The sequence below is a fragment of the Halichoerus grypus genome, chromosome 5, assembly GCF_964656455.1.
Source record: "Halichoerus grypus chromosome 5, mHalGry1.hap1.1, whole genome shotgun sequence".
Lineage (NCBI taxonomy): Eukaryota > Metazoa > Chordata > Mammalia > Carnivora > Phocidae > Halichoerus > Halichoerus grypus.
Window position 1 is genome coordinate 156967259 of NC_135716.1, and position 26942 is coordinate 156994200.

General features: G+C 37.8%; 1 protein-coding gene across 1 annotated transcript in view; it reads right to left on the minus strand.

The window, feature by feature from the left end:
* Positions 1-26942, minus strand: part of RLF (RLF zinc finger) — an 87608-nt gene that overhangs the window by 13555 nt on the left and 47111 nt on the right. The window contains exon 6 of the mRNA XM_036102849.2: positions 6864-7000. Coding sequence (XP_035958742.2) covers positions 6864-7000 — 137 coding nt within the window. The remainder of the gene's footprint in view (positions 1-6863; positions 7001-26942) is intronic.

The following is a 26942-nucleotide window of genomic DNA, read 5'->3' on the forward strand; positions in this document are numbered from 1 at the left end:
AACCTATCAAACTTGCTGAAAGCTTTCTGTAGAGGTTTAAGGTTCACCTGTATGAACTTTATTTTAAAAGTAGCAGTAGTAAAAATAAAATAAGATAAAAACAGGGAGGCAAACCGTAAGAGACTCTTAACTATAGGGAACAAACTGAGGGTTGCTGGGGGGGGCTGGGTGGCAGGATGGGGTAATTAAGGAGGGCACTTTATGTAAGTAAGCACTGGGTGTTATATGCAACTGATGAATCACTAAATTCTACCCCAGAAACTAATAATATACTATATGTTAACTAACTTGAATTTAAATAAAATAAAAATAAAAAATAAAAGTAGCAATAGTAATTACACATCTATATGTATACTGTCCCATTCAAAAATAGTTATCTTTATAATTTTTGTGGTTACTCTAATATTACCACTGCAGACATCTATAGGAAACTCATTCCTCCAGCACATCTTTGATTTTTGCAGAGAGCCAAAACTCATTTGGGGCCAGGGTTAATGAAGAAGCTAAGCAATATACCTTTTGAGATCAATAATATGGTGACTGCTATAAAGTAATATATTTTATTGTGGTTTATAAATATCTCTGAAGAAAATTTCTCTCGGGGCGCCTGAGTGGCTCAGTCGGTTAGGCGTCTGCCTTCGGCTCAGGTCATGATCCCAGGGCCCTGGGATCGAGCCCCGCATCGGGCTCTCTGCTCGGCAGAGAGCCTGCTTCTCCCTCTGCCTGCCACTCTGCCTATCTGTGCTCTCTCTCTATCTCTCTGTCAAATAAATAAATAAAATCTTTAAAAAAAAAAAAAAGAAAAAGAAAATTTCTCCCTCTCTTTTTTTTAAGATTTTATTTATTTGAGAGAGAGAGAGAAAGAGAATGAGCAGGGGAAGGAGAGGGAGAAGCAGACTCCCCACTAAGCAGGGAGCCCGACTTGGGGCTCGATCCCAGGACCCTGAGATCATGACCTGAGCCGAAGGCAAATGCTTAACAACTGAGCCACCCAGGCACCCCTAGTATATTTTTTAAAAAATAAGTGACTGCTTTTGTCAGATTCCAAATATTCCATATAACCTACTATCTTCAACACAGGAAATTTCTAGCATTTCTAGCACAACAAAAGAATCTATCCTATCTGAACAGAATTCCTGAGTTTCATTTTCTTTAGTAAAATTCACTGTTTTGTTGTAGTTATTCTAATTCCAATATCCAATATCCCAAAGCAAAACAAACAACTATGAAAACAACACAAGGGTAAAAAAAAAAAATGTTTCCAAATTTGAAAACTTTAGATCCTATTCTCTTTGAATTGCTTGGAAGAAGCTTAGTTTTAACAAAGTGTGAAGTGACTTAATATTTTCTTTACTCATTATAGCTTCTCAGGAGGCCAACAAGAGGGAAATCCCTGTTAATCCCTTCCTGCTGCAGGGGAGCAGCATTAATCCTAGAGCCACTAACATTCTTGGAAGGGCTAATGTGGCTGAGTGAAGAAAGGAAGAAAAAAAAAGTTAGGGGTCACTCTAAAAGGGAAGCTCTATCAGGAATATTAGAAGAACTGTATGACTATAGTTTTAAAATTATTTTGTAATCAAGAAAAATCTCAAATAAACAACCTAAACTTACACCTAAAGGAGCTAGAAAAAGAACAGAGACCAAAGCCAGTAGAGGGAAGGAAATAAAAAAGATTAGAGAAGAAATAAATGAAACAGAAACTAAAGAAAATAGAACAGATCAATGAAACCGGGAGCTGGTTCTTTAAAAAGATCAACAAAATTGATAAACCTTCAGCCAGACTCATTTAAAAGAAAAAAAGGGGGGGGCTCAAATAAATAAATCAGAAATGAAAGAGGAATAATAACTGACACCACAGAAATACAAAGGATTACAAAAGAGTATTATGAAAAATTATATGCCATTAAATTTGACAACCTAGAAGAAATGGATAAATTCCTAGAAACATATAACCTTCTAAAACCAAATCAGGAAGAGACAGAGAATGTGGACAGATCAACTACTAGCAGTGAAGCTGAATCGGTAATCAAAACACTCTCAAGAAACAAAAGTCCAACACCAGATGGCTTCATATGTGAAATGCCAAACATTTAAAGAACAGTTAATACTTATTCTTCTCAAACTATTCTAAAAAATAGAAGAGGATGGAAAGATTACAAATCCATTCTACGAGGCAGGCCAGCATTACCCCAATACCCAAACCAGGTAAAGCCTACACAAAAAGAAAAATACCGGATGATATCTCTGATGAACACAGATGCAAATATCCTCAACAAAATATTAGCAACCAAATCTAACAATAAATTTTAAAAAATTACTCATCATGATCAAGTGGTATTTATTCCAGGGATGCAAGGTGATTCAATATTCACAAATCAATCAACATGATATGTCTCATTAATAAGAGGAAGGATAAAAACTATATAATTGTCTCAACAGAAGCAGAAAAAGCATGTGATAAAGTACAATGTCCATTCATGATACACACTCTCAACGAAGTGGGTTTAGCAGGAACATACCTCAACATAATAAAGGCCATATATGAAACACCCACAGCAAACATACTCGATGGTGAAAAACAGAGCTTTTCCTCTAAGATCAGGAACAAGACAAGGACGTCCATTCTCATCACTTTTATTCAACACAGTACTGGGAGTTCTAGCCACAGCAATCAGACAACAAAAGGAAATAAAAGGCATCTAAATTGGTAAGGAAGAAGTAAAACTTTACTATTTACAAATGACATGACACTATATACAGAAAACCCTAAAGACTCCACTAAAAAACTATTAGAACTCATAAAAATTGAGTAAAGTCGCAGGATACAAAATTAATATACAGAAATCTGCTGCATTTCTATACATTAATAAAGTAGTGGAAAGAAAAATTAAGAAAACAATCCCATTTAACAGCTGCACCAAAAAGAATAAAATACCTAGGAATAAACGTAACCAAGGAAGTAAAAGACCTGTACTAAAAACTATAAAACACTGATGAAAGAAATTGAAGATGAAACAAACAAATGGAAAGAGTCCATGCTTATGAGTTGGGAAAACCAATTATTGTTAAAATGTCCACACTACCTGGGGCGCCTCGGTAGCTCAGTTAGTTAAGCGTCTGACTCTTGATTTCAGCTCAGGTTACGATCTCAGGGTTCTGAGATTGAGCCCTGTGTCGGGTTCCATGCTAGGCATGGAGCCTGCTTGGGATTCTCTCTCTCCCCCTCTCCCTCTGCCCCTCCCCAACCCCTCTCCCACTCTGTTAAATAAAAAGTCCACACTACCCAAAGCAATTTACACATTCAGTGCAATCCCTATTAAAATACTGATAGCATTTTTCACAGAACTAGAACAAATAATCCCAAAATTTGCATGGAACCACAAAAGACCCCAAATAGCTAAAGCAGTCTTGAAAAAGAGGAACATGGAGGTATCACAACCCCAGATTTCAAGATCATACTACAAAGCTATAGTAATCAAAACTGTATGATATTGGCACAAAAACCAATACATTATTCAATGGAACAGAATAAAGAACACAGAAATAAACCCACACTTTTATGGTCAATTAATCTACAACAAAGGAGGCAAGAATATACACTAGGAAAAAGACAATCTCTTCAACAAATGGTGTTGGGAAAACCAACACAGCTACATGCAAAAGAATGAAACAGGACCACTTTCTTATAGACCATACACAAAAATAAACTCAAAATGGATTAAAGACCTCAATGTGAGACCTGAAACCATAAAATTCCTAGAAGGAAACACAGGCAGTAATCTCTTTGATATCAGCCATAGAAACATTTTTCTAGATATGTCTCTTATGGCAAGGGAAACAAAAACAAAATTAAACTATTGAAGACTATACCAAAATAAAAAGCTTTCACAGTAAAGGAAACCATCAACAAAATGAAAAGACAAGCTACTGAATGGGAGAAGATATTTAAAGAAATTATACAACGGAACACACACAAAAACAAATAACCCAATTAAAAAATGAGCAGAGGGGATGCCTGGGTGGCTCAGTTGGTTAGGTGTCTGCCTTCGGCTCAGCTCATGATCCCAGAGTGCTGGGACTGAGTCCCGCATCGGGCTCCTTGCTCAGTGGGGAGCCTGCTTCTCCCTCTGCCTGACAGTCCCCCTGCTTTTGCTCTCTTGCTCTCTATCTCTGACACATAAATAAATAAAATCTTTAAAAAAAAATGGGCACACAAAAATACACTTTTCCAAAGACATATAGATGACCAACAGACACACTGAAAAGATGTTCAACATCACTAATCATCAGGGAAATGCAAATCAAAACTACAATGAGGGGCAACTGGGTGGCTCAGTCAATTGAGTGTCCAACTTTCGGCTCAGGTCATGATCTTAGGGTCATGAGCTGGAGCCCAGCATTGGACACCACACTGGGCCTGGAGCCTGCTTAAGGTTCTCTCTCTCTCTCTCCCTTTCCCTCTGCCCACCCCCCCTCCTTGAGAGTTCTCTCTTTAAAAAAAATAAATAAATAAAAAATAAAACCAAACAAACAAAAAAAAACCCCACAATGAGATATCACCTCACACCTGTCAGAATGGTCAACATAAAAAACACAAGAAATAACGAGTATTGGCCAGGATGTAGAGAAAAAGGAAACTTTGTGCTCTGTTGGTAGGAATGTAGGCTGGTGCGATCACTCTGGAAAGCAGTATGGAGGTTCCACAAAAAATTAAAAATAGAATTACCATATGATCCATATGATCCAGTAGTTCCACTCCTAGGTATTTACCAAAAAAACACAAAAACACTAATTCAAAAAGATATGTGCACCCCTATGTTTATTACAGCATCATTTACCATAGCCAAGATATGGAGGCAGCTCAAGTGTCTATCAACAGACGAATGTATAAAAAAGATGTGATATATATATGTGTGTGTGTGTGTATACATACAATATATATACATACATATGGGATATATATACATATCCCATAAAAAAAGAAGGAGATTTTGCCATTTTTAACAACATGGATGGATCTAGAGAGTACAATGTTAAGTGAAATCAATCAGGCAGAAAAAGACAAATACCATGACTAAACTCATAGATGGAATTTAAGAAACAAAACATATGCACAGAGGAAAAAAAGAGGCAAATAAAAAAACATTCTTAAACACAGAGGACAAACTGGTGGTTATCAGAGGGGAAGTGTGTGTGTGGGGGGGAATGGGTGAAACAGATCAAAGGGATTAAGAGTATACTTGCTAAGATCTCTAATCTGTAATGTATGAAAAAAAAAAACCTCCTCTACTTAATTTAATGATCAAAACCCTTACTGCTACTTAACTCTTTTTATTTGTATCACCTCTTTTTTAGTATCTTGACAAAATGCCCATAATGATTATTACAAAATATATTTAACTCCCTATTCCACTATCTCCTTTCTCATAGGAAATATAACTCTGGCATTGTGGACTGAGTGGTAGAAGACTACAATCTGAATTCTGGCCCTGTGCCAAGAAAACAACCAAAGGAGAAGAAAAGCACTGGATTAGCAGTCAAAAATCCTGGATGTGAATCTTAGCTCTATCACTTTAGCCTTAAGATCCTGGGCAATCACAAGACTTCTCGGATTCCTCTGTCCTCCACTGCCTCATCTGCACAATGCTAATTATGAGGATTGGGTAGGATAATTTACAGTACACAAATAATTTTTTTTTTTTAAAGATTTTATTATTTATTTGACAAGAGAGAGACACAGTGAGACAGGGAACACAAGCAGGGGGAGTGGGAGAGGGAGAAGCAGGCCTCCTGCGGATCAGGGAGCCTGATGCGGGGCTCGATCCTAGGATCCTGAGATCATGACCTGAGCCGAAGGCAGATGCTCAACGACTGAGCCACCCAGGCGCCCCCACAAATAATATTTCTATGCAAAATAGTACATAAAAAGAAATAAAGTAGCATAAAATGCTAATAATAATAAAATTGTACAAATACACACAGATGCTCCAAAAGGAGATCAATGAAGGTTAAAGTACACCAAGGGCTTTCCTGGGATTTCCTATAATCAAAATGCTCATTTTCAACTTCAAGCCATCCTTAGGTTCTAAAATGCTCAAGGTTTCTCCCATCAAGATCATGCAAATACAACCCATTCTTTGAATTAAAGCTGGTAATACCTCCTCCTTGACACCTTTCTTAAACATACAGTGAGAGCACCTTTCTCTAGTATCCTATAGCATTATCCATACTACTAATATGATACTTATTGACAGTCTTACATTCTAGAGGTTTCCTGTGTACCAGTCTGTCCCTTTGGCCTAAATAGATTCCATACAGTTAGAATGAAAGATCCATGGTTTACACTCACTGTTTCCTTCTTAGCAACTAAGTACTCTGTAGGCAAACAAGATATAAATTGAATTAAAACTAAAATAGTGCAATTCTGCTAATATAGTACCAAAATTGCAAGAGATTACTATTCAAATTGATTTCCTTCTCTAGTGCAAGGTTGACCTAGAAACCTACATAATTAGTGGGTTTCCAAATAAGAGGGGGAAAATGACTACCAGAAGATATAGTAAGTGTAAAGGAAAACGACCTAACACCAATTTGTTTCATGTTGCCATAATTTTGTCTTCAAAGACAATGTATCTTAAAGTTAACAGAATGATCAAGAGGAGCTCAAACTTTACCTTCACTTTATTTCTGGACTCTTCTGGAAAAAACTAATAATATTTTTAATTAAATGGTTTAGCTTCTAAACAAGATTTAATTCACATCAGTTAGGCTTTAAATTTGAAACAAGCCAATGTTTTACATAAACTCTAAATGCCTTACTCTGTGCTAAACAAATAAAGAGAATAAAAAGTAAATATACTTACCAAGAACAATATACACTTGCAGTTTGGAGCTGCTGGGTAAGGTAAGTCGTACAAAGAACAAATGCTGTGTTATCCTGACCCTCGGATTCCAGATTACATATGATGTCTAGTATTTCCTTGCAGTCGACCTTTGCAATCTATCAAAAATGAGAAGATGGAGTCAAAAAGAAAATGGTGACTTTCCTGTAAATTTTGTTATGAGATATGAAGCTTCTTTTAATGTTTTCTATCTTTGATAATTGATGAGGCAATTAGAAGGATATAATTTTCTTCTATTAACTCATGGCTGAGTCTTCTGGAATATTTCATATAAGAAAATATTAAAGAGAACACAGTAGACACTATAAGGAAGTTCCACTGTAGTCCCAATGCGGATAAAAACATTTTTGTACAGTTAAAAAAAATTATTCATGAGGCGCCTGACTGGCTCAGTTGGTACAGCATCCAACTCTTGATCTCGGGTCTGTGACTTCAAGCCCCACAATGGGCGTGGAGCCTACTTAAAAAAAAAAGAATTATTCATGAACACTGCTACCATATAAATAAGTCAAATTATACATAATAACTTCAGATTATTTTCACCTGAAGTACCATCACTTTTTTTTTTTAAGATTTTATTTTTAAATAATCTCCGCACCTAATGTGGGCCTTGAACTCACGATCCCAAGATCAAGAGTTGCATACTCCTACAACTAAGCCAGCCAGGCACCCCTATTTCTCTTTCACTTTTATTCAAGTCACTCTAGTTACAGATAGAAAAATACAAGGCTTATCCTTACTGCCAGTAAGGCTAAAGGAGGCCAGTTGAGAAACTGTTTTAAATTCAAATGCTTTCTCATACAGTTAAGGAAAAAAAAAAAATCTCTGGTATAAGTGGATTTTCAAACAACTAAGACACTTAGAAATACATTTTTTCATTTATGCTATATATAAGAAATCTTAAAACCACCTCTGGGCAAATCAGAGTTTTCTGGGGCTCTTTTTACATACTAATAAAACAGGAGAATAAGGCCTCTAAAGACCGTTTCTCAACTCTTTTTATCACTTCCCTATCTTAATAAAGAAGATGAAGGATAATCTCTCTGTCATTTGTCTATGTGTCAGCACTATAAATGTTAATTATACCAGACACCAAATGTACAAAACAATGTTAAATTTCAGGATAAATGAAGCATATATCAGGGTAAATGAGGTATGTAAGAGTTAGCTCATCTCTTCCAAAGTGCTATGCAGTTCCAGTAGGTGGTTCTAAGTCTCTAATTTTAGTCATACCCTCAGGTAGGCATAGAAAGGCTTCTTTCAAAGTTTAGCTCAAATGCCATTTTCTCAGAGAATCATCTCACTTCTAAGACCATGTCAGAATCCCCATCAAAAACTCTATTCTCATCAATTAAAAAAAACAAAAAACAACTCCAAAAGTCAACTATACTTCAATTAAAAAAAGACAAACCCACATTTTTGTAACATTTATCACAACTGCAATTCAATCATTAGATGAAGAACTTACTAGCATTTGTCTTCTCTGCTAGAATGTAAAATTAATGAGGTCATGGGCTATGTATACCTTGCTCAAAACTCAGCACCTAATAGTGTCTGAAACACATAAAAGAATAAGTAGGTGCTGATGAATGGAGTAAATGAATCAACTTTAATCAGGGTAAAATGTTCATGTTTACAAAGTAAACCTCATACAATTCTGTGTTTTCTCATGTTTTCAAAGACAATGCAACGACACAGTAAGCAGTATAGTACAGTGGTTAAAAGCAATCATTCTAAAACCAGATTGTGTATATTCTCTTCTCAGCTCTATAGCTGCTAGCTGTGTGACCCTGGATAAGTCACATAACTTATTAACTCTATGTATCAGTTTCCTCATCTAGAAAATGGAAATAAGGGATGCCTGGGTGGCTCAGTCATTAAGCGTCTGCCTTCGGCTCAGGTCATGCTCCCAGAGTCCTAGGATCGAGTCCCACATCAGGCTCCCTGCTCCGCGGGAAGCCTGCTTCTCCCTCTCCTACTCCCCCTGCTTGTGTTCCCTCTCTCGCTGTCTCTCTCTCTCAAATAAATAAAATCTTAAAAAAAAAAAAAAAATGGAAATAATAGGACCTCCCTCATGGAGTTATTATAAGAATTTAATATGTTTTAGTACAGTATGGTGACTATAGTTAATACTGTATTGCATATCTGAAAGTTGTTAGGAGAATAGATCGTAAAAGTTCTCATCACAAGAAAAAAAATTTGTGACTACGTACGGTGACAGACATCAACTAGAGTTATTTTGGTCACCATTTCACAACATATACAAATATTGGATATTATGCTGTATGCATGAAATAATACAATGTTAATGTGTCAATTATACATCAATAAAAAATGTGGTATCTGTGCCTATTACAGTTACAGCTAAGTCTTAAAAAATATGTTCTAACAGGAATTGGCTAATAGGGAGCATGTTAAAAGAACTGTTAAAAACTGTTTTCATGAAACATATAAGAAAAAGAAAAAAAGAAAGTCAACCTTAAGAATACTAGAAAGCATTTCAAAAGATCACTCTCAGATGCAAGACCACACTTGATGCAAATTTGTATCGAAGGAGTACTGAGAGGTAAAGTTAAGTTGTTAAAGCCTAAAACAAAGTTAAATTCAGTTTTCAGGTAAGGAAAAAAAAAAAAAAAGACCTCATCATACTTAATGAAGATGGAATTTTACTGATGCCCTAAACAACCATAACCTCATTCACAGCTAAATATATCAGAAGGGTCATGCAGAGACAAAAGGCCCACGATAGGGTGTTTAAAACTGAAGTGACTGAGGGACCAAAATGAGAATTCCACAGCAAGAGAAAACAACAGCTGTTCCACAGCAGCCATCTACCATCCAGGCCATGTTCAAGCTCCTGTCCAAAACCAAGAATCCTAAAATTTGATTTTGCAATGTAACAGCAATATCACATCTCTACACTGAGAAATAGCATGAAAAACTCTCTAAGTCAGACATATAAATCAGAATGGAAAGAACATACAACTTGCATTTCTAGAACATTTTTTATCCTTTTCAAATAACTTGAATGAGATAATTGTACTATCTCATTTTATCAGCATGATAAATATGTAAAATTGGCAAGGGAGGCAATATTATTTCTACTTCACAAGTAAAAGATGAGCCTAAGAAGAGACTATTTCTCATCTCCAGTCAACTGTGGCTAATAATCAGAAGAGTAAACAAAATGAAAAATGAATCTCATGTTATTTTATTCCCATAGGGAAGCTCTTACATTTTAAAGGGGTACAATTCAGAGAGGAGCTTTCACCTTGGAACCAAAGTGTTAAGAAAAACAGGACAAAAGTGAAGGAAGCTAGAAATACAGATTTCAAGTCAAAATTCACTAATCTAAAACGATGGGGAAGGAGATAATGATATGAAAAACCCAGATTAGTAGTTTATAAGGCATATATAGTTCTATTATTTCCATTTATTACAAATACTCTATGGATGAACACTACCTGTTAGTATATAGTAAGCCTAAACAAACAGCTCTCCTCCTCTCGCACAGCTGATCCTCCCCATCCTTCAACATTCAGTGGAAACTTTCTTCATCATGAAGTCTTCCTTATAGATTACTCTAGTGTCCAAGATCTCTTGCCCTGCTGTGAATTCACAGCATCTTATCAACATTTTTAATTGGGATATTTTTTATTCTACTTTGGGTCAACTTTAGAACTAATGACTCATACTGGCCTTTTTATTACTTTCCTGTTTTGAGCTTTTAACTTAAGCTCTCCAACTAGACTATGAACTCCTTGGAGACAAGACCATAGTCTTCCAAATGATATCCAAAATCCTCTGTGCACAAAATCCACAGGAAAAAAACAGCCATGTTAAAATTAAAATATACACGTGTTTCAAAGCAGTGCTATTTACTAAGTACTGGGGATACAAACTAGCCTGATTTCTGCCTTCATGGAACTCACAGCTGAGTCACAGATAATAAATGAGGAAGCAGGCAATTGCTGAGAATTACAATGTATGTTAACTGCTACAATGGGGATGTACAGAGTATTTTAAAACTACCTTTGCAGGTGCCTGGGTGGCTCAGTTGATTAAGTGTCTGCCTTCGGCTCAGGTCATGATCTCAGGGTCCTGGGATCGAGCCCTATGTGGGGCTCCCTGCTCAGCTGGGAGCCTGCTTCTCCCTCTCCTTCTGCCCCTCCCCCCTGCTCGAGTGCGGGTGCTCTCTCTCTCTCTCTCTCAATAAATAAAATCTTTAAAGAAAAAAAAAAATAGGACTAGTTTATAGTAGGGTTTTGTACAACCTTCCAATTCAAGAACTCATTTGCCTCACACATACTTATCGATGCTACTAACACAGGGGCATCCTTCTCGACTTTTTTCACTTTCGTTTAAGTAATGAAAAAAATCTGATCGTTCTTACAAATGAAGAAATTGAATCCTTCAATCTGTTACCTACTCTTCCTGATTCTAAATCCTTTGAAAGCTGGTACTGTATCTTATCTCATGCTTTTATCCCACTTAGTGCCTGCTTTAGAATCTTTATGTGACAAGTAAGCATTCAGTTAACATTTTTAGTTAAAAAGAGTATCAGTATTTTGCCCCCAAACCCCGTATTTTCTTGAATACAGAAGAAAAAGAGTTATGATAAAAGAAACAAAAGTAAGTAACAGGAAAATAAAAAATAGAAAAATCCAGTAAATTAAAATGACACACTTTTAACACTTCAATAGTAAGTATGATTATACTACTGGTCCCCAACCTCTTCTAATAAATACCTTAAGACCACACACTAAAAACCAAATTTATGCCATAAAATACTTTTCAGTTACTGTAAATTGAGGTCACTGACAAGCTTCTGAGAATTTCAATGAGTATCAAGGAAATACCTGCATAGGTACTGAAAGAATTTTTTTGTCTTAAATAGGATTCATATCTCTGTGCTTTACATTCTGTAGCTATTAAGACGAGCAGGACACATGCATCAAATAATTAAGTCTTTGTTTACTATCTTGCCTAGTAGAATATACGTTCTGTCAGGGCAAAAGTCTGTTTTTATTCACCAGTGTATCTTCAGTGCCTACAATGGTACTAGACACCTGGGGGAACGTCAATAAATATTTGTTGGAATAAAAGAACCACAAGATAAATAACATAGAGGCCACAGGATAAATAAGTGGGACAGAATGGAGACAAAATTAATGTGGACTAGAGTAAGCAAAGAAGGCTTCAAGGAAAATAGCTCTTGGGGGATATCAGGGTCTAGATGCATATGGGCGGGGATGGCCTGAAAAGAAAAAAAAAGATGCCAGAAAGAACGAACTATTAAATGTAAGAGTAATCATGGAATAGGAGGCGGGGAAAGGTTATGTGATGTAATTGTAAAGAATGATATTTACCACTAAAGCTAGCATTCAGTGAATAAAAGATTGGATTAAGTAAGGTTAGAGACTTTGGACAGAGCACAACTGCACACTAGAAAACATCTAAATAAGGCCATGTCCTAGAGTTGTGTAGTTTCATACTATACAAAGATAACCAGCTAAGGAGGTTAATGGAGGCTGAAATTCAGTCAGCTTGCCAAGCCCTAAGTTTTGGCATGAGATGCTCTTCCTCACAGAAGGGAGACCTTGGGAAGGCAACCATGTGAAAGAGGAGGTACTTTTTGCCAATTTCCATAAAGGTACCATATAGGCTGACAATAGTGGGAGACTGGAGGACATGTGATTGTTTTGTTTCTAAGAGTAGTCAATAAACATTTACTGAACTGAAATGGAAGGACAGTGAGCAGAACCAGCCAAGAACTTAAAAGCACCTGAAAGACTGGTCAGGAACATTCATTCCACACCTTAAGCCTTCAAAATTCTAACTAGTTCCCTCAGATTTTTCCTTACCAAAATCAACTTCATAACAAAGTCTGATAAGCTTAATGACACAAAAATATAAATCATGCATAAGCACTATCAATGGCATTTGTATTTAGAAGAATCAAAACTTTCAGCGTAAGGAATAAAGTGCTGTCTCTGGCTCGGGGGCGCCTGGGTGGCTCAGTTGGTTAAGCATCTGCCTTTGGCTCAGGTTATGATCCCAGGGTCCTGGGATCAAGCCCCGAATTGGGCTTCCTGCTCAGCAGGGGTCTGTGTCTTCCTCTCCCTCTCTCAAGTAAATAAAATCTTTCAAGAAAAAAAAAAGGAGGGGCGCCTGGGTGGCTCAGTCGGTTAAGCGGCTGCCTTCGGCTCAGGTCATGATCCCAAGTTACTGGGATCGAGCCCCACATCGGGCTCCCTGCTCTGCAGAAAGCCTGCTTCTCCCTCTCCCACTCCCCCTACTTGTGTTCCCTCTCTCCTGTCTCTCTGTCAGATAAATAAATAAAATCTTTAAGAAAAAAAAAGGAATAAAGTGGCTAATGCTGAAAATTCTGGTGGCAAAGATGAAAACGTACCCTTACCCTATGGATTTTATATATATAAAAACCATATATATATGTGGTGTGTGTGTATATGTATGTATGTATGTATGTAGTTACATACCTTCCTGCCAATCCTGGTGCTGAATAAGTAATAAAGAGTTGGACCTGACAAGAGTAATGCCTGCAAGTTCTCCCGTGGCAAAGCACTTAGAAATCCTGGGTAAAACAGAAATGCCTTTTATAGAATACACAGCCGAACATTCAAGAAATAAAAGAAATCGGGATGCCTGAGTGGCTCAGTCAGTTAAGCATCCGCCTTCGGCTCAGGTCACAATCCCAGGACCCATCAGGCTACTTGCTCCCTCTGCCTGCTCCTCCCCCTTGCTTGCGCTCTCTTTCTCCCTCTCTCTCTGACAAATAAATAGATAAAATCTTTTAAAAAATAAATAAAAGACATCATGAAGGGGAAAAAGTGTTTAAGTGTGAATGGACAACTGCCCTAACTTGCTGGATCATTGTTAATTTCACTAAGAGGCTTGTGTTTTACAACTCATGGATGGGAGATGATAAAGCTTGGACAGGGGAACAGGAAGTTGGCAGTGAGACCTTCTGCATAAAGTTAGAACTCCTAAAGAGCTAAAAACTCAGAGAAAGGGTGATGGCAATCTCATCCTGGGTTCTGCTGGGATAAAAAAAAATATCTGAGAATTTATAACCTGTCCTTCCAACTTGGAATTTGCCATACTACTACTCTGTTGTCTAAAAACCCAAAATGAGAAAAAAGAAAGAAAATAAAAAGAAGGTTCTGGCTGGTAACATCTCTGAACCACCTGGCAGAAGCAAATATAAAACTGATTTATAGAGACATATGCTAAATAAGGCGTATTAGAATTCTCAGAAATAAAGCACTCCTTATTCCCACCCCACCAAAACTGAGTTCACAATCCCAAACTATAAAATGCACAAATACACCAGTCATTCCAGAAAATGCAGCATACACAATAAGCAGCAGAACTAGACTCCCAAGAACATCAGATAACAGAATGTACAAAACAACACAACACAAAGGCTGAACCCTAACCATGGACTTTGGTTTGTTAAAAAAAGAAAAAAAAAGCAGAGGGGCGCCTGGGTGCCTCTGTTGGTTAAGTGTCCAACTCTTCATTTCAGCTCAGGTCATGATCTCAGGGTCATGGGATCAAGCCCTGCTCCCGGCTCTACACTGGGCGTGGAGCCTGCTTGGAATTCTCTCTCTCCCTCTGCCCCTTCCCCCAGCCCACAAGCACGTGCTCTCTCAAAAAAGAAAAAAAAAGAAAAGAAAAGCAGAGAGCAATAGGAGTGATGAAGGAAGGGAGGGAGGGAAGGGAAGAAGGAAGGAGGTATAAAGTCACAAAGTGATATGGAGGAACCTTAAATGCATATTGCTAAGTGAAAGAAGCTAGTGTGAAAAGTCTACATACTACATAATTCCTAGTATATGACATTCTGGAAAAGGCAAAACTGTGGAGGCAGTAAAAAGATCAATGGATGCCAGGGGCTTGGGGGGAGAGAGGAAAGGATGAATAAGCGGAGTACAGGACATTTTTAGGGCAGTAAAACTATTCTGTATGATACTGTGATGGTAGATACATGTCATTTTAAGTTTGTCAAAAACCACAGAATGTGTAATACCAAGACTGAACTTTAAACTATGGATTTTAGTTAACAATAATGTATTAGTTCACCAATTGTAACAAATGTAACAGACTAACGGCAAGATGTTAATAGGTAAAACTGGGATTTGGGAGATATATTTGGGAACTCTATACTTTCCACTCAATTTTTCTTAAACTGTTTCTGCTTTAAAAAAGTCTATTAATTAACAAAAAAGCCTTTAACCATTGTTAAAACTGGATTGTCTTTTTATTGTTGACTTGTAGGAGTTCTTCATATAGTCTAGATTCAAGTCCTTTATAAGATTTTTGGTTTGCAAATATTTTCTCCCATTCTTTATGTTGTCCTTTGGATGGAGCTGGATGAAATCTTGTTTTTCTTTTGTCGCTTATGTTTTTGGTGTCAAATGTAAGAAACAATTACCTACTCCAAGGCCTTAAATATTTATTCCTGTTATTTTCAAGATGTTACATTTTTAGCTATTATATTTAAGTTTATGATCTATTTGGAGTTAATTTTTATATATGGTTTTAAAAGTCAAACTTCATTCTTTTGCAAGTGGATATCCAGTTGTCAAAGACTCATTCATTGAAAAGATTATTCTTTCCCCCATTGAATTGTCTTGGTATTCATATAAATAATCATTTGTCCGTAAGCGCGAAGGCTTATTTCTAGATTCTAGTTCATTGATCTTTCTGCCTATTTTTTGCCAGTACCACAGACTTTATTACTCTAACTTTTTAGTGACGTGTGAGTTTAACAGAGAGAAGGGGCATGAGTTGCGAGGAGGGGAGAGGGAGAGAGGGAGAGAATCTTAAGCAGCCTCTAGAGTGGAGCCTGATGCCAGGCTTATCTCAAGACCCTGAAATCATGACCTGAGCCAAAATCAAGATGCTTAACTGACTGAGCCATCCAGATGCCCCTCCAACTTGTTCTTTTACAAGATTGTTTTGGCCATCCTGGGTCCCTTGAATTTCCACATGAATTTTAGGATCAGCCTCTCAATTTCTGCAAAAGAGGAAGGTGGGGTACCTCTATCTTTACAATATCAAGTCTTTTGATCCATGAACACAGAATGTTGTCCCATTTATTTTATTTTATTTTTTTAAAGATTTTTTATTTATTTATTTGAGAGAGAGAGAATGAGAGAGAGCAAGCACATGAGAGGGGGGAGGGTCAGAGGGAGAAGCAGACTCCCTGCCGAGCAGGGAGCCCGATGCGGGACTCGATCCAGGGACTCCAGGATCATGACCTGAGCCGAAGGCAGTCGCTTAACCAACTGAGCCACCCAGGCGCCCGTCCCATTTATTTTCTTTCAACATTTTATAAGTCCAGTGGCTACGTCTTCTACTTCCTCTTAAAAATTTGTTCCTAAATGTTTTTTTTTTTTAATGTTATTGTCCATGAAATTGTTTCCTTAACTTCATTTTCATGTTGTTCACTGTTAGATGTATATAAAGAAAAGTAATTTTTGTATATTGATCTTACTAGGATTATTTTTATACAAGATAATACATGCAAACAGAGACAGTTCCAATTTGGATGCCCACCTCCCCTTTTCTTGCCTAATTGTCCTGGCTAAAACTTTTAGTACAATAGTGAATAAAAGTGGCAAAAGCACCCATTCTTGTCCCTGATCTTAAGGGAAAACCACTGAATTTTTTATTTTAAATACGTTACTCACAGGTTTTCATAGCTACCCTTTATCAGGCTAAGGAAGTTCCCTGCTATTCCTAATTTGTTGAGTGTTTTTAACACGAAAGGTGTAGGACCTTGTTAAATGCTTTTTCTGCCTCTCTTGCAATGACCATGTGGCTTTTGTCCTTTATTCCATTAATGTAGTGTATTACACTGACTGACTTAAACCAACTTTGCATTCCTGTGATAAATTCCATTTGATCAAAGTATAAGTTGCTAGATTTGGCTTGCTGTTTTGTTTTATTTTGCTTATTAATCAGAGAGAGAGCGTGTACAAGCAGGGGGAGCGGTAGGCAGAGGGAGAAGCAGGCTCCCCACTGAGCAAGGAGCCCAAAGCAGGACTCAATCCCAGGACCCCAGGATCATGACCTGAGCCAAAGGCAGATGCTGAACCGACTGAGCCACCCAGGCGCCCCTGTTTTGTTTTTAAGATTTTATTTGTGAGAGAGAGAGCACATGAGCAGGGGGGAGGGGCAGAGAGAGAGGGTGAAGCAGATTCTCCATTGAGCAGGGAGCCTGACATGGGGTTCGATCCCAGGACCCTGGGATCATGACCTGAGGCCAAGGCAGACGCTTAGCCAACTGAGCCACCCAGGCATCCCTGGCTTGCTGTTTTTTGTTGAGGATTTTTGCATCACTATTCTTTAGGGATTTTGGTCTGTAGCTTTCCTTCTTGTGATGTCTTTGGTTTTGGTTATCAGGATAATGACGGCTTCACAGCAGGAGTTGGAAACATTCCTTTCTCTTCTATTATTTGCAAGACTTTATGATCTATATATATTTTGTACAATTCACTATTGAAGCCATGTGGATGTGGGTTTTTCTTTGTGGGAAATTTAAATTACCAATCTCTTTACTAGTTATAGGTATATTCAGATTTTCTATTTCTTTGTGAGTCAATTTTAATAGTTTGTATCAATTCTAAGCATTTGTCCAGGGTGTTCTCTGTCAAATAAATAAAATCTTTAAAAAAAAAATTCTAAGGATTTGTCCATTTCATCTAAATAAATCTAATTTTTTGGTATTTAATTCTTCATAGCATTCCTGTATAATCTTTTTTATTCCTGTAGGGTCAGTAGTAATGTCCTCTTTCATTTCTAATTTTAGTGATTTGAGTATTCTTTCCTCTTTTCAGTCCAACCAAAAGTTTATCAATTTTATTGATCTTTACATAGAACCAACTTTATTACTTTTCTCTACTAATTTTATGTTCTCTATTTCAGTTACTTACATGCTAATCTTTATTCTCTCCTTCCTTCTGTTTGCTTTGGGCTTACTTTGCTTTTCCTTTTCTAGTTTTTAAGGTAGATGGTAGGGTTTTTAACTTGAGACCTTCTTTTTCAAGATTGACATTTTACAACTATAAATTTCTCTCTAAGCACTGCTTTAGCTGCACCCCATAAATTATGGTATGTTGTGCTTTCATCATTCATCTCAATATATTTTCTAATTTCTCTTGTTTTTTTCCTTTGATCCAATCCTTATTTGGGAAGATGTTGTTTAATTTTTATGTTTGTGAATTTCCCAAATTTCCTCCTGTTACTCGTTTCTGATTTCATTCCACTGTGGCTGAAGAACATACTCTGTATTATTTCAATCAAATTTAAAATTTTTTCAAGGTTTCTTTTGTGGCCTAGTAATGTGGTCTCTCCTGGAGAATGATCCCTGTGCATTTGAGACTAATGTATATTCTGCTGCTGCTGGGTATTCTATAGATGTCTGCTAGGTCTAGTTGGTTTACAGTGTTGCTCAACCCTTCATTTCTTTGTTGTCTAGTGGTTTACCCATTATTGAAAGTGGGGTATTGAAGTCTCCAAATATTATATTTGAATTATCATTTCCCCCTTCAATTCTGTCAACACATATATTTTGGGGCTCAGGTGTTCCTCAGATTGGATAATCTCAATTGACCTCTTTCATTCAAAGTTTGCGGATTCTTTTTTCTAATTCAAATCTGATGTTGAGTCTCTCTAGCAAAATAATTTCAATTATTATACTTTTTCACTCTAGACCTTTATTTGGTTCCTTTTTGTAATTTGTATTTATTTCTCTATTCTATACTTGTTGAGACACTGTTCTCATATTTTCCCTTCATTCTTTACACTTGGTTCCTTTGGTTCTCTGAATATAGAGTTGATCTTCATTATTCACAGATTCTGTAATCACAAATTTGACTACTTGCTAAAATGTATTTTTGATTTCCAAAGTCCACTCATGATGCTTTCAGAGTCATTCATGAGCATGCACAGAGTGGTGAAAAATGTGAGTCCTCTGGTGTGCACGTTCCCAGGTAAGGCCAAAGTGACATTATGCCTTCTAGTTTCAGTTCTCATACTCTAACAAGTGTCTTTTTCATGTTCTATTTAGTGGCTTTTTTTCTTTTTTTGCGTTTTTATGCTTTTCATTGGTGATTTTGCTGTTTAAAATAGCCCCCCAGTGTAGTGAAGTGCTGTCTAAGTGCAAGAAGCTTTGATGTGCCTCACAGAAAAAATGCATGTGTTAGATAAGCTTCATTCAGGCTTGAGTTACCATGCTATTGCCTGTGAGTTCAATGTTAGTGAATCAACAATATATATTAAATAAGGTGTCTTTTAACAGAAGCACACATAGAACAAAATTATGTACTCTTCAGTTGACAAAAATGTCACGACCAGAGCCTTGCAGGAACCTAACCACATATTTCCCCTAGGAGCAATGGTTTCGGTATTTGGTAATTCAGTGTTTGCAGTCAGTATATAGAACATAACTACCACAAATGACAAGAATTGACTATATCTGTAATAGCTGATTTATAATTCTTTGTCTAGTAAGTCCAATATCTGGGTGTTCTTAGGAAAAGTTTCTACTGGCTGTTTTTTTCCCTGTGTATGGACTATCATGTTTCTTTACATGGTAAGTGGATATTTTAAGTAATATATTGTGGCAACTGTGGAAATCAGATTCCCCCACCTCTTTAGGGCTTGTGATTATTACTATTTGTTTGTTTAATGACTTTCTTAGAATAATTCTGTAAAGTCTGAATTCTTTGTCAGATGTGTGGCCACTCGAGTCTCTGCTTGGTTAGCTTAATGGGTGGCTACATGTTCAACATATTCAAGAAATTTACTTAAATACCTGAATAAGTAAGTCCCTGCTTTTGCCAAGCGGCTCTGTGTGTTGGGGCATACTTTCAATATTTCAGTAGGCAGGTTAAAATTCTGCCTTGCCTTTCTTTTCCTACTTGTGCAGAGAGTCTCAGGGTACACAGGAGGTGAGGGATTAGGGCCATCTTGGCCCATTCCTCACCAGACACATAGCCCTGTACATGCATGTTACCTTATAGAATTCTAGGAATATATCAGAGGTTTTCAAAATCCCCTATGGACAACCCATCTCCCAGTTTTTCTTTTTAATCTTTTTGGCCAGTCTCTTGTTAGCCTGACTGGTAATGCCTCCTCAGACAATTGTCTGAGGAAAATTGTCATGTTAAACAATTACCACTGATTGTTTCTGGCAAATACACTGAAGACAGAGCTTTTGGCATGGTGAGCTGTGAGCCAAATAAAGACAAGTCTTGAGAATGGAGCTTTTCAGAAAGATGCCAGAAAGATCAAATACTGACAATTCTCTGGGGATAAGCTTTTGCCGAGTTCCAAAATCCATTCTGCTTCCTCAGCTGGCTGCTAGGCTGCTGGTTTTCATAGCTACTGTAGTTTCGAGGGTGTTTGTTTTCAAGATTACTGTGAAACTGGGGAGGATATGAGAAATAGGGCAAGTTAAAATGCCACCAACTTCACTGTTCTTAGTGAGATTCATCTGTTTTCCTTGAGTAAAACCTCCATGGACTGTAGTAAGCCTTTAGCTAATTTCTGGGGTTCTGAAAAGTTAATCTTATTTGCTCTCTGGTTTCAAATGCTGATAACTTGGATCTCTTAATTTCCCACCAGACCTCTCCCTCTCAGTCTCACAGTATGTGAATACTGTCTCCTTCCTTTTCCTTTTTGTCTTGTTCATCATTGTGTCTCTAGTGCCTAACAAGAGTCCTCCAATGAATATATGTTAAATGCCTGGAAAGCAGGTCTACACTATTTCTTACAATAATATGTGAATCTAAAATTATCTCAAAACAAAGTGTCTTTTGTTTATTTATTTTTTAAAGATTTATTTATTTAAGAGAGAGAGAGCATGCAAGAGCATGGGGGTGGGGGGGGAAAGGGAGAGAGAATCTTAAGCAGACTCTCTGCTGAGGACAGAGCCCGTCACAAGGCTCAATCTCACGACCCTGAGATCACCACCTAAGCCAAAACCAAGAGTTGGATGCTTAACCAACTGTGCCACCCAGGTGTCCCAATGTCTACTTCTATTTTAAAAAGAAAAGAAAAAAGGCAACTTTGGATATTGTAGGAAATGAACTGTGGGGACAAGAACAGATACAATTAGAAGACTTTCATAATAATCAGCCAATTAAACACCAATGGTACAACAGGTAGCCAAGTGGCATAAGAGGAGGTCAGCAGAGGCAGCATATCTGCCTACTTATTTTCATGATTAGGCTACCAAGGTAAACTAGTATTCTGGTCAGTGCCATTACTGAAATAGTTTATCATTTATCTTTCTCTAGATTAGCAGTTTTCAATCTAGTATTTTCCTGATCAGTTCTAAGGCATAATGCAAGTAATTTGTTCCTCATAACGTTTTAAACCTGGGGCACCTGGGAAGATATCTCTTCAAAGCTATTTAAAAGAACTCTGCCTTAGGAAAGAAATTATTTAAATAGGCAAATCCTCAATTTCTTCATATAGCCGTTTTACCTTTAATGTATTTTTTGAGTGTACCATTCATTTCCCATATAATAAAGCAAAATTATTTAGATTTTAATTTTAAATTTAATTATACACTTTGTTATTATTCCTTGCTCAGGATCCATCTTAATCTTGATTCTTATTTAAGCTACACCCCAAATTTCTATGCTCCTGTTTACTTTTTCTTCTACTCCCAAACTGAATTCTCAATGGGTCCTGTTTAAATGTATTTGCTCTGTTTATCATCTATACCTAGTGACTGTGTCAATTCCCAACAGTGTTAGACTAGTGAGTAAATTAAGTCCTGTTTGTCTTTTCATTTCCCCATCAAGAGAAGAAACAAACCTCTCCTGCTGTGTCTATTAACATTAGACACTGAAGATACAGTGCATTCAGGGATTAAAACTGAAATGGACTCCTATCTTAACTATGCCTACAGTTCTACTGACCAATTCCTTGGCTCTTCATAATAATAGAAGTGTTTAAAACATCATTATTCTTATATTATACGTGGAAAACTTGATCTTTGCAAAGATTTCCTCTTTCAGTAATGAAAAAAATATAGGAAATATCCACGTGGGACACTAGGCCATGGCCAAATCTGTAACTTTAATTAAAAACCTTTCATATGGGGGCGCCTGGGTGGCTCAGTCGTTGGGCATCTGCCTTCGGCTCAGGTTATGATCCCAGGGTCCTGGGATCGAGCCCCGCATTGGGCTCCCTGCTCTGCGGGAAGCCTGCTTCTCCCTCTCCCATTCCCCCTGCTTGTGTTCCCTCTCTCGCTGCGTCTCTCTCTGTCAAATAAATAAATAAAATCTTAAAAAAAAAATAAAATAAAATAAAAACCTTTCATATGTAAAATTAATAGCAATATCATCTCATTCAACTCTAAATGAAACTAGAACTTGGGGATTCCATTGACTTCTGAATTCAGGGTACTGAATTTTGGCTTTCAAGCTGATCCCCTCAATTAATCTTAATTGTTATGTGTCTGGCTAAATCTTCCCCATCAGAGGTTTCCTATTACACACACCATTATAGTGATACCCACAGGAGCCAACATACAAGTACTTTTATTCCCAGCTGTTGCTCAAGTTAATTTGACTCTTCTCCTGAACTCAGTTGAAGTAGATGGCAAGTGTGTATCGAACTCTAGTTACCTTAGAACATATGCTGATTTTAAACTCCAATTAATGAACATCTAGTGATTCATTAGTACTTTTCCAAAGCAAATTTAAAAAATTCTCTTTAATTCTGTTGTCAGTTGCAAAAGAAAACATCACTGGAGAAGAGACTAATTATGATGGTAGCAGTGTTCCTTTTAAAATAATTTTATGATGTGTGCTAAATGTTTTTACATTGATATATTTAACTAATTAATCCCAATCATTATAAAACTGTTTTAAATCACACCTGTATATAAATGTATAAATCTGAACAGAATGATGTACCACTAAGATGTTTCCTATTTTAACATGGCTCATCATGTTTACCAACTGGAAGTAAGTTGTACTGTACTGCCAGGAAGCAAGGAGATCTGTGTTACAACCTGGGTTTGAACTCTCTAGTTTAATGCAGGTAGGGCCTTGGAAACATTATCATCTTGGCCTCAGTTTCATCACTGGTAAAACACAGAGGGTTACACTAAATGATATTTAATGTTTCTATACACTGGAAAATCTGATTCTTGTAGAGTAGAGGCCAGCCAACATTTTTTATAAAGTATCAGATATAAAATATTTTCAGCTTCGTGGGCCTGGTAGTTTCTGTTACAGCTACTCAACTCTGCCACTGTAGAGTAAAAACAGCCATAAACCATAAACAAATGGGCATGACTGTGTTCCAATAAAACTTTATTTACAAAAACATGCAGTTGGGTGGATCTGGCCCACAGGCCATAGTTTGCCAACCTCTGTTGTACAGAATCAAATCACATTTCCTCTAACTCCATTCCTTACAAACTCAACAAATTTGTTGAAAGGAATTAATTATGTAACTTCAGGAAAAAAATCCTGTTTTGTTGTCTTGTTATTAAACTAGGACAGGTCATGAATAAAACAAAGCCGATTATTCTCCCAAGTCCTCCCTGTTGTCCACACCACACCACACCTCTGCCATTCTAGTCGGTTAGCAGAACACTCCCATTCTTCTGGTCTCCCAGGCCTTATGAGGCTCTTGACAGCGTCTCTGCACATTATCCTCTTATTTCTGTCCTATCAGCAAGTCCTGTTCTTTCTCCTCTTGCTAAATGCAACTTTTTTTTTTTTTTAAGATTTTATTTATTTGAGAGAGAGAGACACAGCGAGAGAGGGAACACAAGCAGGGGGAGTGGGAGAGGGAGAAGCAGGCTTTCTGCAGAGCAGGAAGCCCGATGCGGGGCTCGATCCCAGGACCTGGGATCATGACCTGAGCTGAAGGCAGACGCCTAACGACTGAGCCACCCAGGTGCCCCTAAATGCAACCTCTTCTAAACCTAATACATCCTCTTTCTGTCTAAGCTTCCGAAAACACTATTTCAGTCATTTTACTTCCTACCTTCAAAACCGTCCTACTTTCTACTGCATCAAATCTTTCTTCTTTAAAAAATATTTAATTATTATTATTACTATTTTTAAGACTTTGAGAGAGAGAGCACTGGCGGGGGGGAGGAGTAGAAGGAGAGGGAGAAGCAGACTACCCACTGAACAGGGAGCCTGATGCTGGGCTCGATCCCAGGACCCCAGGATCATGACCTAAGTGGAAGGCATACACTTAACCGAGAGCCACCCAGGCGCCCCAATATTTATTTATTTAAGAGAGAGAGAGCACGCGTGAGCGAGGGGAGGGGTAGAAGGGAGGGAGAGAGAATCTCAAGCAGACTCCATGCTGAGCACAGAGCCTGATGTGGGGCTTGATCCCATGACCCAGATCATGACCTGAGCTGAAACCAAGAGTTGGATGCTCAACCGACTGAGCCACCAAGCGCCCCTCAAACCTAAGTTCTAATGCACTAGAGTCCCCAAGGACTTCCCCTTCTCCCCACCCAAGAGGTCTTATTTCTCCTAAGACCTCAACCTGTACTCTGCCGTGGCAAGGCGTGCTCTAGTGGCCCCCGGTAATTTATACGTTCATTTCTCTGCCTTTACTATCACAGGCAGTTATCCCAAAACCATTCTTTCTACCCATCCAAACCCTACCATCATTTCAAGGTGCAACTAAAGGATCAATTTTTATAAAGCCTTATATGCCAGTCCACAAAGATTCTACACTTCTACTGAATTTAGGGGCAATAGCATACAGCTTAGTATTTATCTTCCTAGAATTGTTTCTGGCAACCAAACTAGGCAATATATATTCTTCTGTTTTTATCAATGTCTCATACAATGCTACAAACAAAATAAAGTAAGTTTTAAATAAACAAAGGCTGAGACATTAAAGGAAAAGTTGTTACTGTTATAGAATGAAGAGGAATCAACCCATGGTCTAGTATTTTTGCTTCTTCTGAATTCTTCTGGTGTATATCAGGTGTTGAATATAACAATTACTGTAACTTAATTATGATTAAGTTTCCCAAACACAAAATATTGCAGCTGTTATTAGAGGTAAGCAGCCTCCTATCCCCTTACCCTTCTCAACAATGCAAACAAATAAATTAGCAAACAGGCTTATAGTTAGTCTCTCATGAATGCCTATTACGCTGCTAAGTATTCTTCTAGAGTGCAGGGATACAGCAGTGAACAAACCTATGTCCCCATCCTTACAGTTTTCAATCTAGTGGGAGGAAAAGCAGCAGCAAATATGATGTCTAGCGGTAGTAGTAATATAAACATAAAGAAGAAACAGGCAGGTAAGGGGACAGAGAATGAAGGGCCATTTTAGATGTATCTGTATATATTTATAATAATGACAACAGGTATTACTTGAAGAAAAAGAGTGCGAAGTAGGGGGATAGGATACTATTTTTTTTTTTTTTAAGATTTTATTTATTTATTTGACAGAGAGAGACACAGCAAGGGAGGGAACACAAGCAGGGGGAGTGGGAGCAGGAGAGGGAGACGCAGGCTTCCCGCAGAGCAGGGAACCCGATGTGGGGGTCGATCCCAGGATCCTGGGATCATGACCTGAGCTGAAGGCAGACGCTTAATGACTGAGCCACCCAGGCGCCCCTAGGATACTATTTTAGACGGGACAGTGAGGAAGGTCTCCCTGATATGGCAATATTGAAGAGGAATGTGAATGTTAAGGGCACAAGCCATCCAAATGATCTTGTGGAAGGGCATTCCAGGCAGGGGAAATGGCAATTACAAAGCTCTAAGTCAGGAATATGCTTGGTTTGTTCAAACAGCAGCAAAGACAAGGTGGCTAGAGAGCAGTGAGCATTAAGTTGTACAAGATACTGTCAGAGATACTTATAGAAGTAGCCAGAGGCCATGACACACACAATAAAGACTTCTGGATTTATTTTGAAGAAGATGGAAAGCTGTTGAGTGGTTCTGATCAAGGGAGTGACATGGCCCCACTTAAGTTTTAAAAAGATTATTCTAGTTACTTTTGGGAAGAATAAAATGTAGAGGGCAAGAGTGTAAACAAGGAGGCCAGTTCAGAGGCTTGTGGATTCCCCAATGCCTAAGATACCATTTGGCATATAAACCCTTAGTTATGTATCACCTAGGATAATATTTATTACCCTGTATCTTTAATATAATATTAGTGATAGTATACCAAACTCAGGTTTGAATCTCAGCATAACCACTTTCATGTAAGCACAAACCTATTACTTGATCTGAGCGTCTTTCCTCACCAATAAAATGGAGCTACCTCTGAGTTGTGAGAACTGAATGTGACAATCTTTTTTTTTTTTTTAAAGATTTTACTTATTTATTTGACAGAGAGAAAGACAAAGCGAGAGAAGGAACACAAGCAGGGGGAGTGGGAGAGGGAGAAGCAGGCTTCCCGTGGAGCTCGATCCCAGAACCCCAGGATCATGACCTGAGCCAAAGGCAGACACTTAATGACTGAGCCACCCAGGCGCCCCTGAATGTGACAATCTATATAAAGCATTTAGCATAGTGCTTAACATATAGTAAGGACTCAAAAAAATGGCAGCTAGTTATTCACTACCTGCCCACCTCCACTTCCAACACTGAGACTGGACGGCTACAGCCTTCATTCAGAAGAAAGCCCGTAAAAACAAAGCCCTAATATCAGGAAGATCAGGAGCTTAATTACGGACATGTGAAGTCTGGAGATGTTATTAGCCATGTCAGTAGAGATAGTGATTAGGCAGCTGGATATGAGTCTGGAATTCAGAGGAGAGGGCTGGGCTGGAGATTTCAGATACTGACCATAGTTGGTATTTAAAGCCATGGGTCTAAAAGAGATCACCAAGGGAGCATGTATAGGTAGAAAACAGAGGACGCACAAGGAGAGTCCTAAAGTACTGCAACTTTTACTCATCAGAGAGATGAGGAGGAAGAGCAAGGCAGAACTGAGAAAGACTGACCAGTCAAGTGCACAGAAAACCAAGAGAGTAAGTTATATCCTAGAATC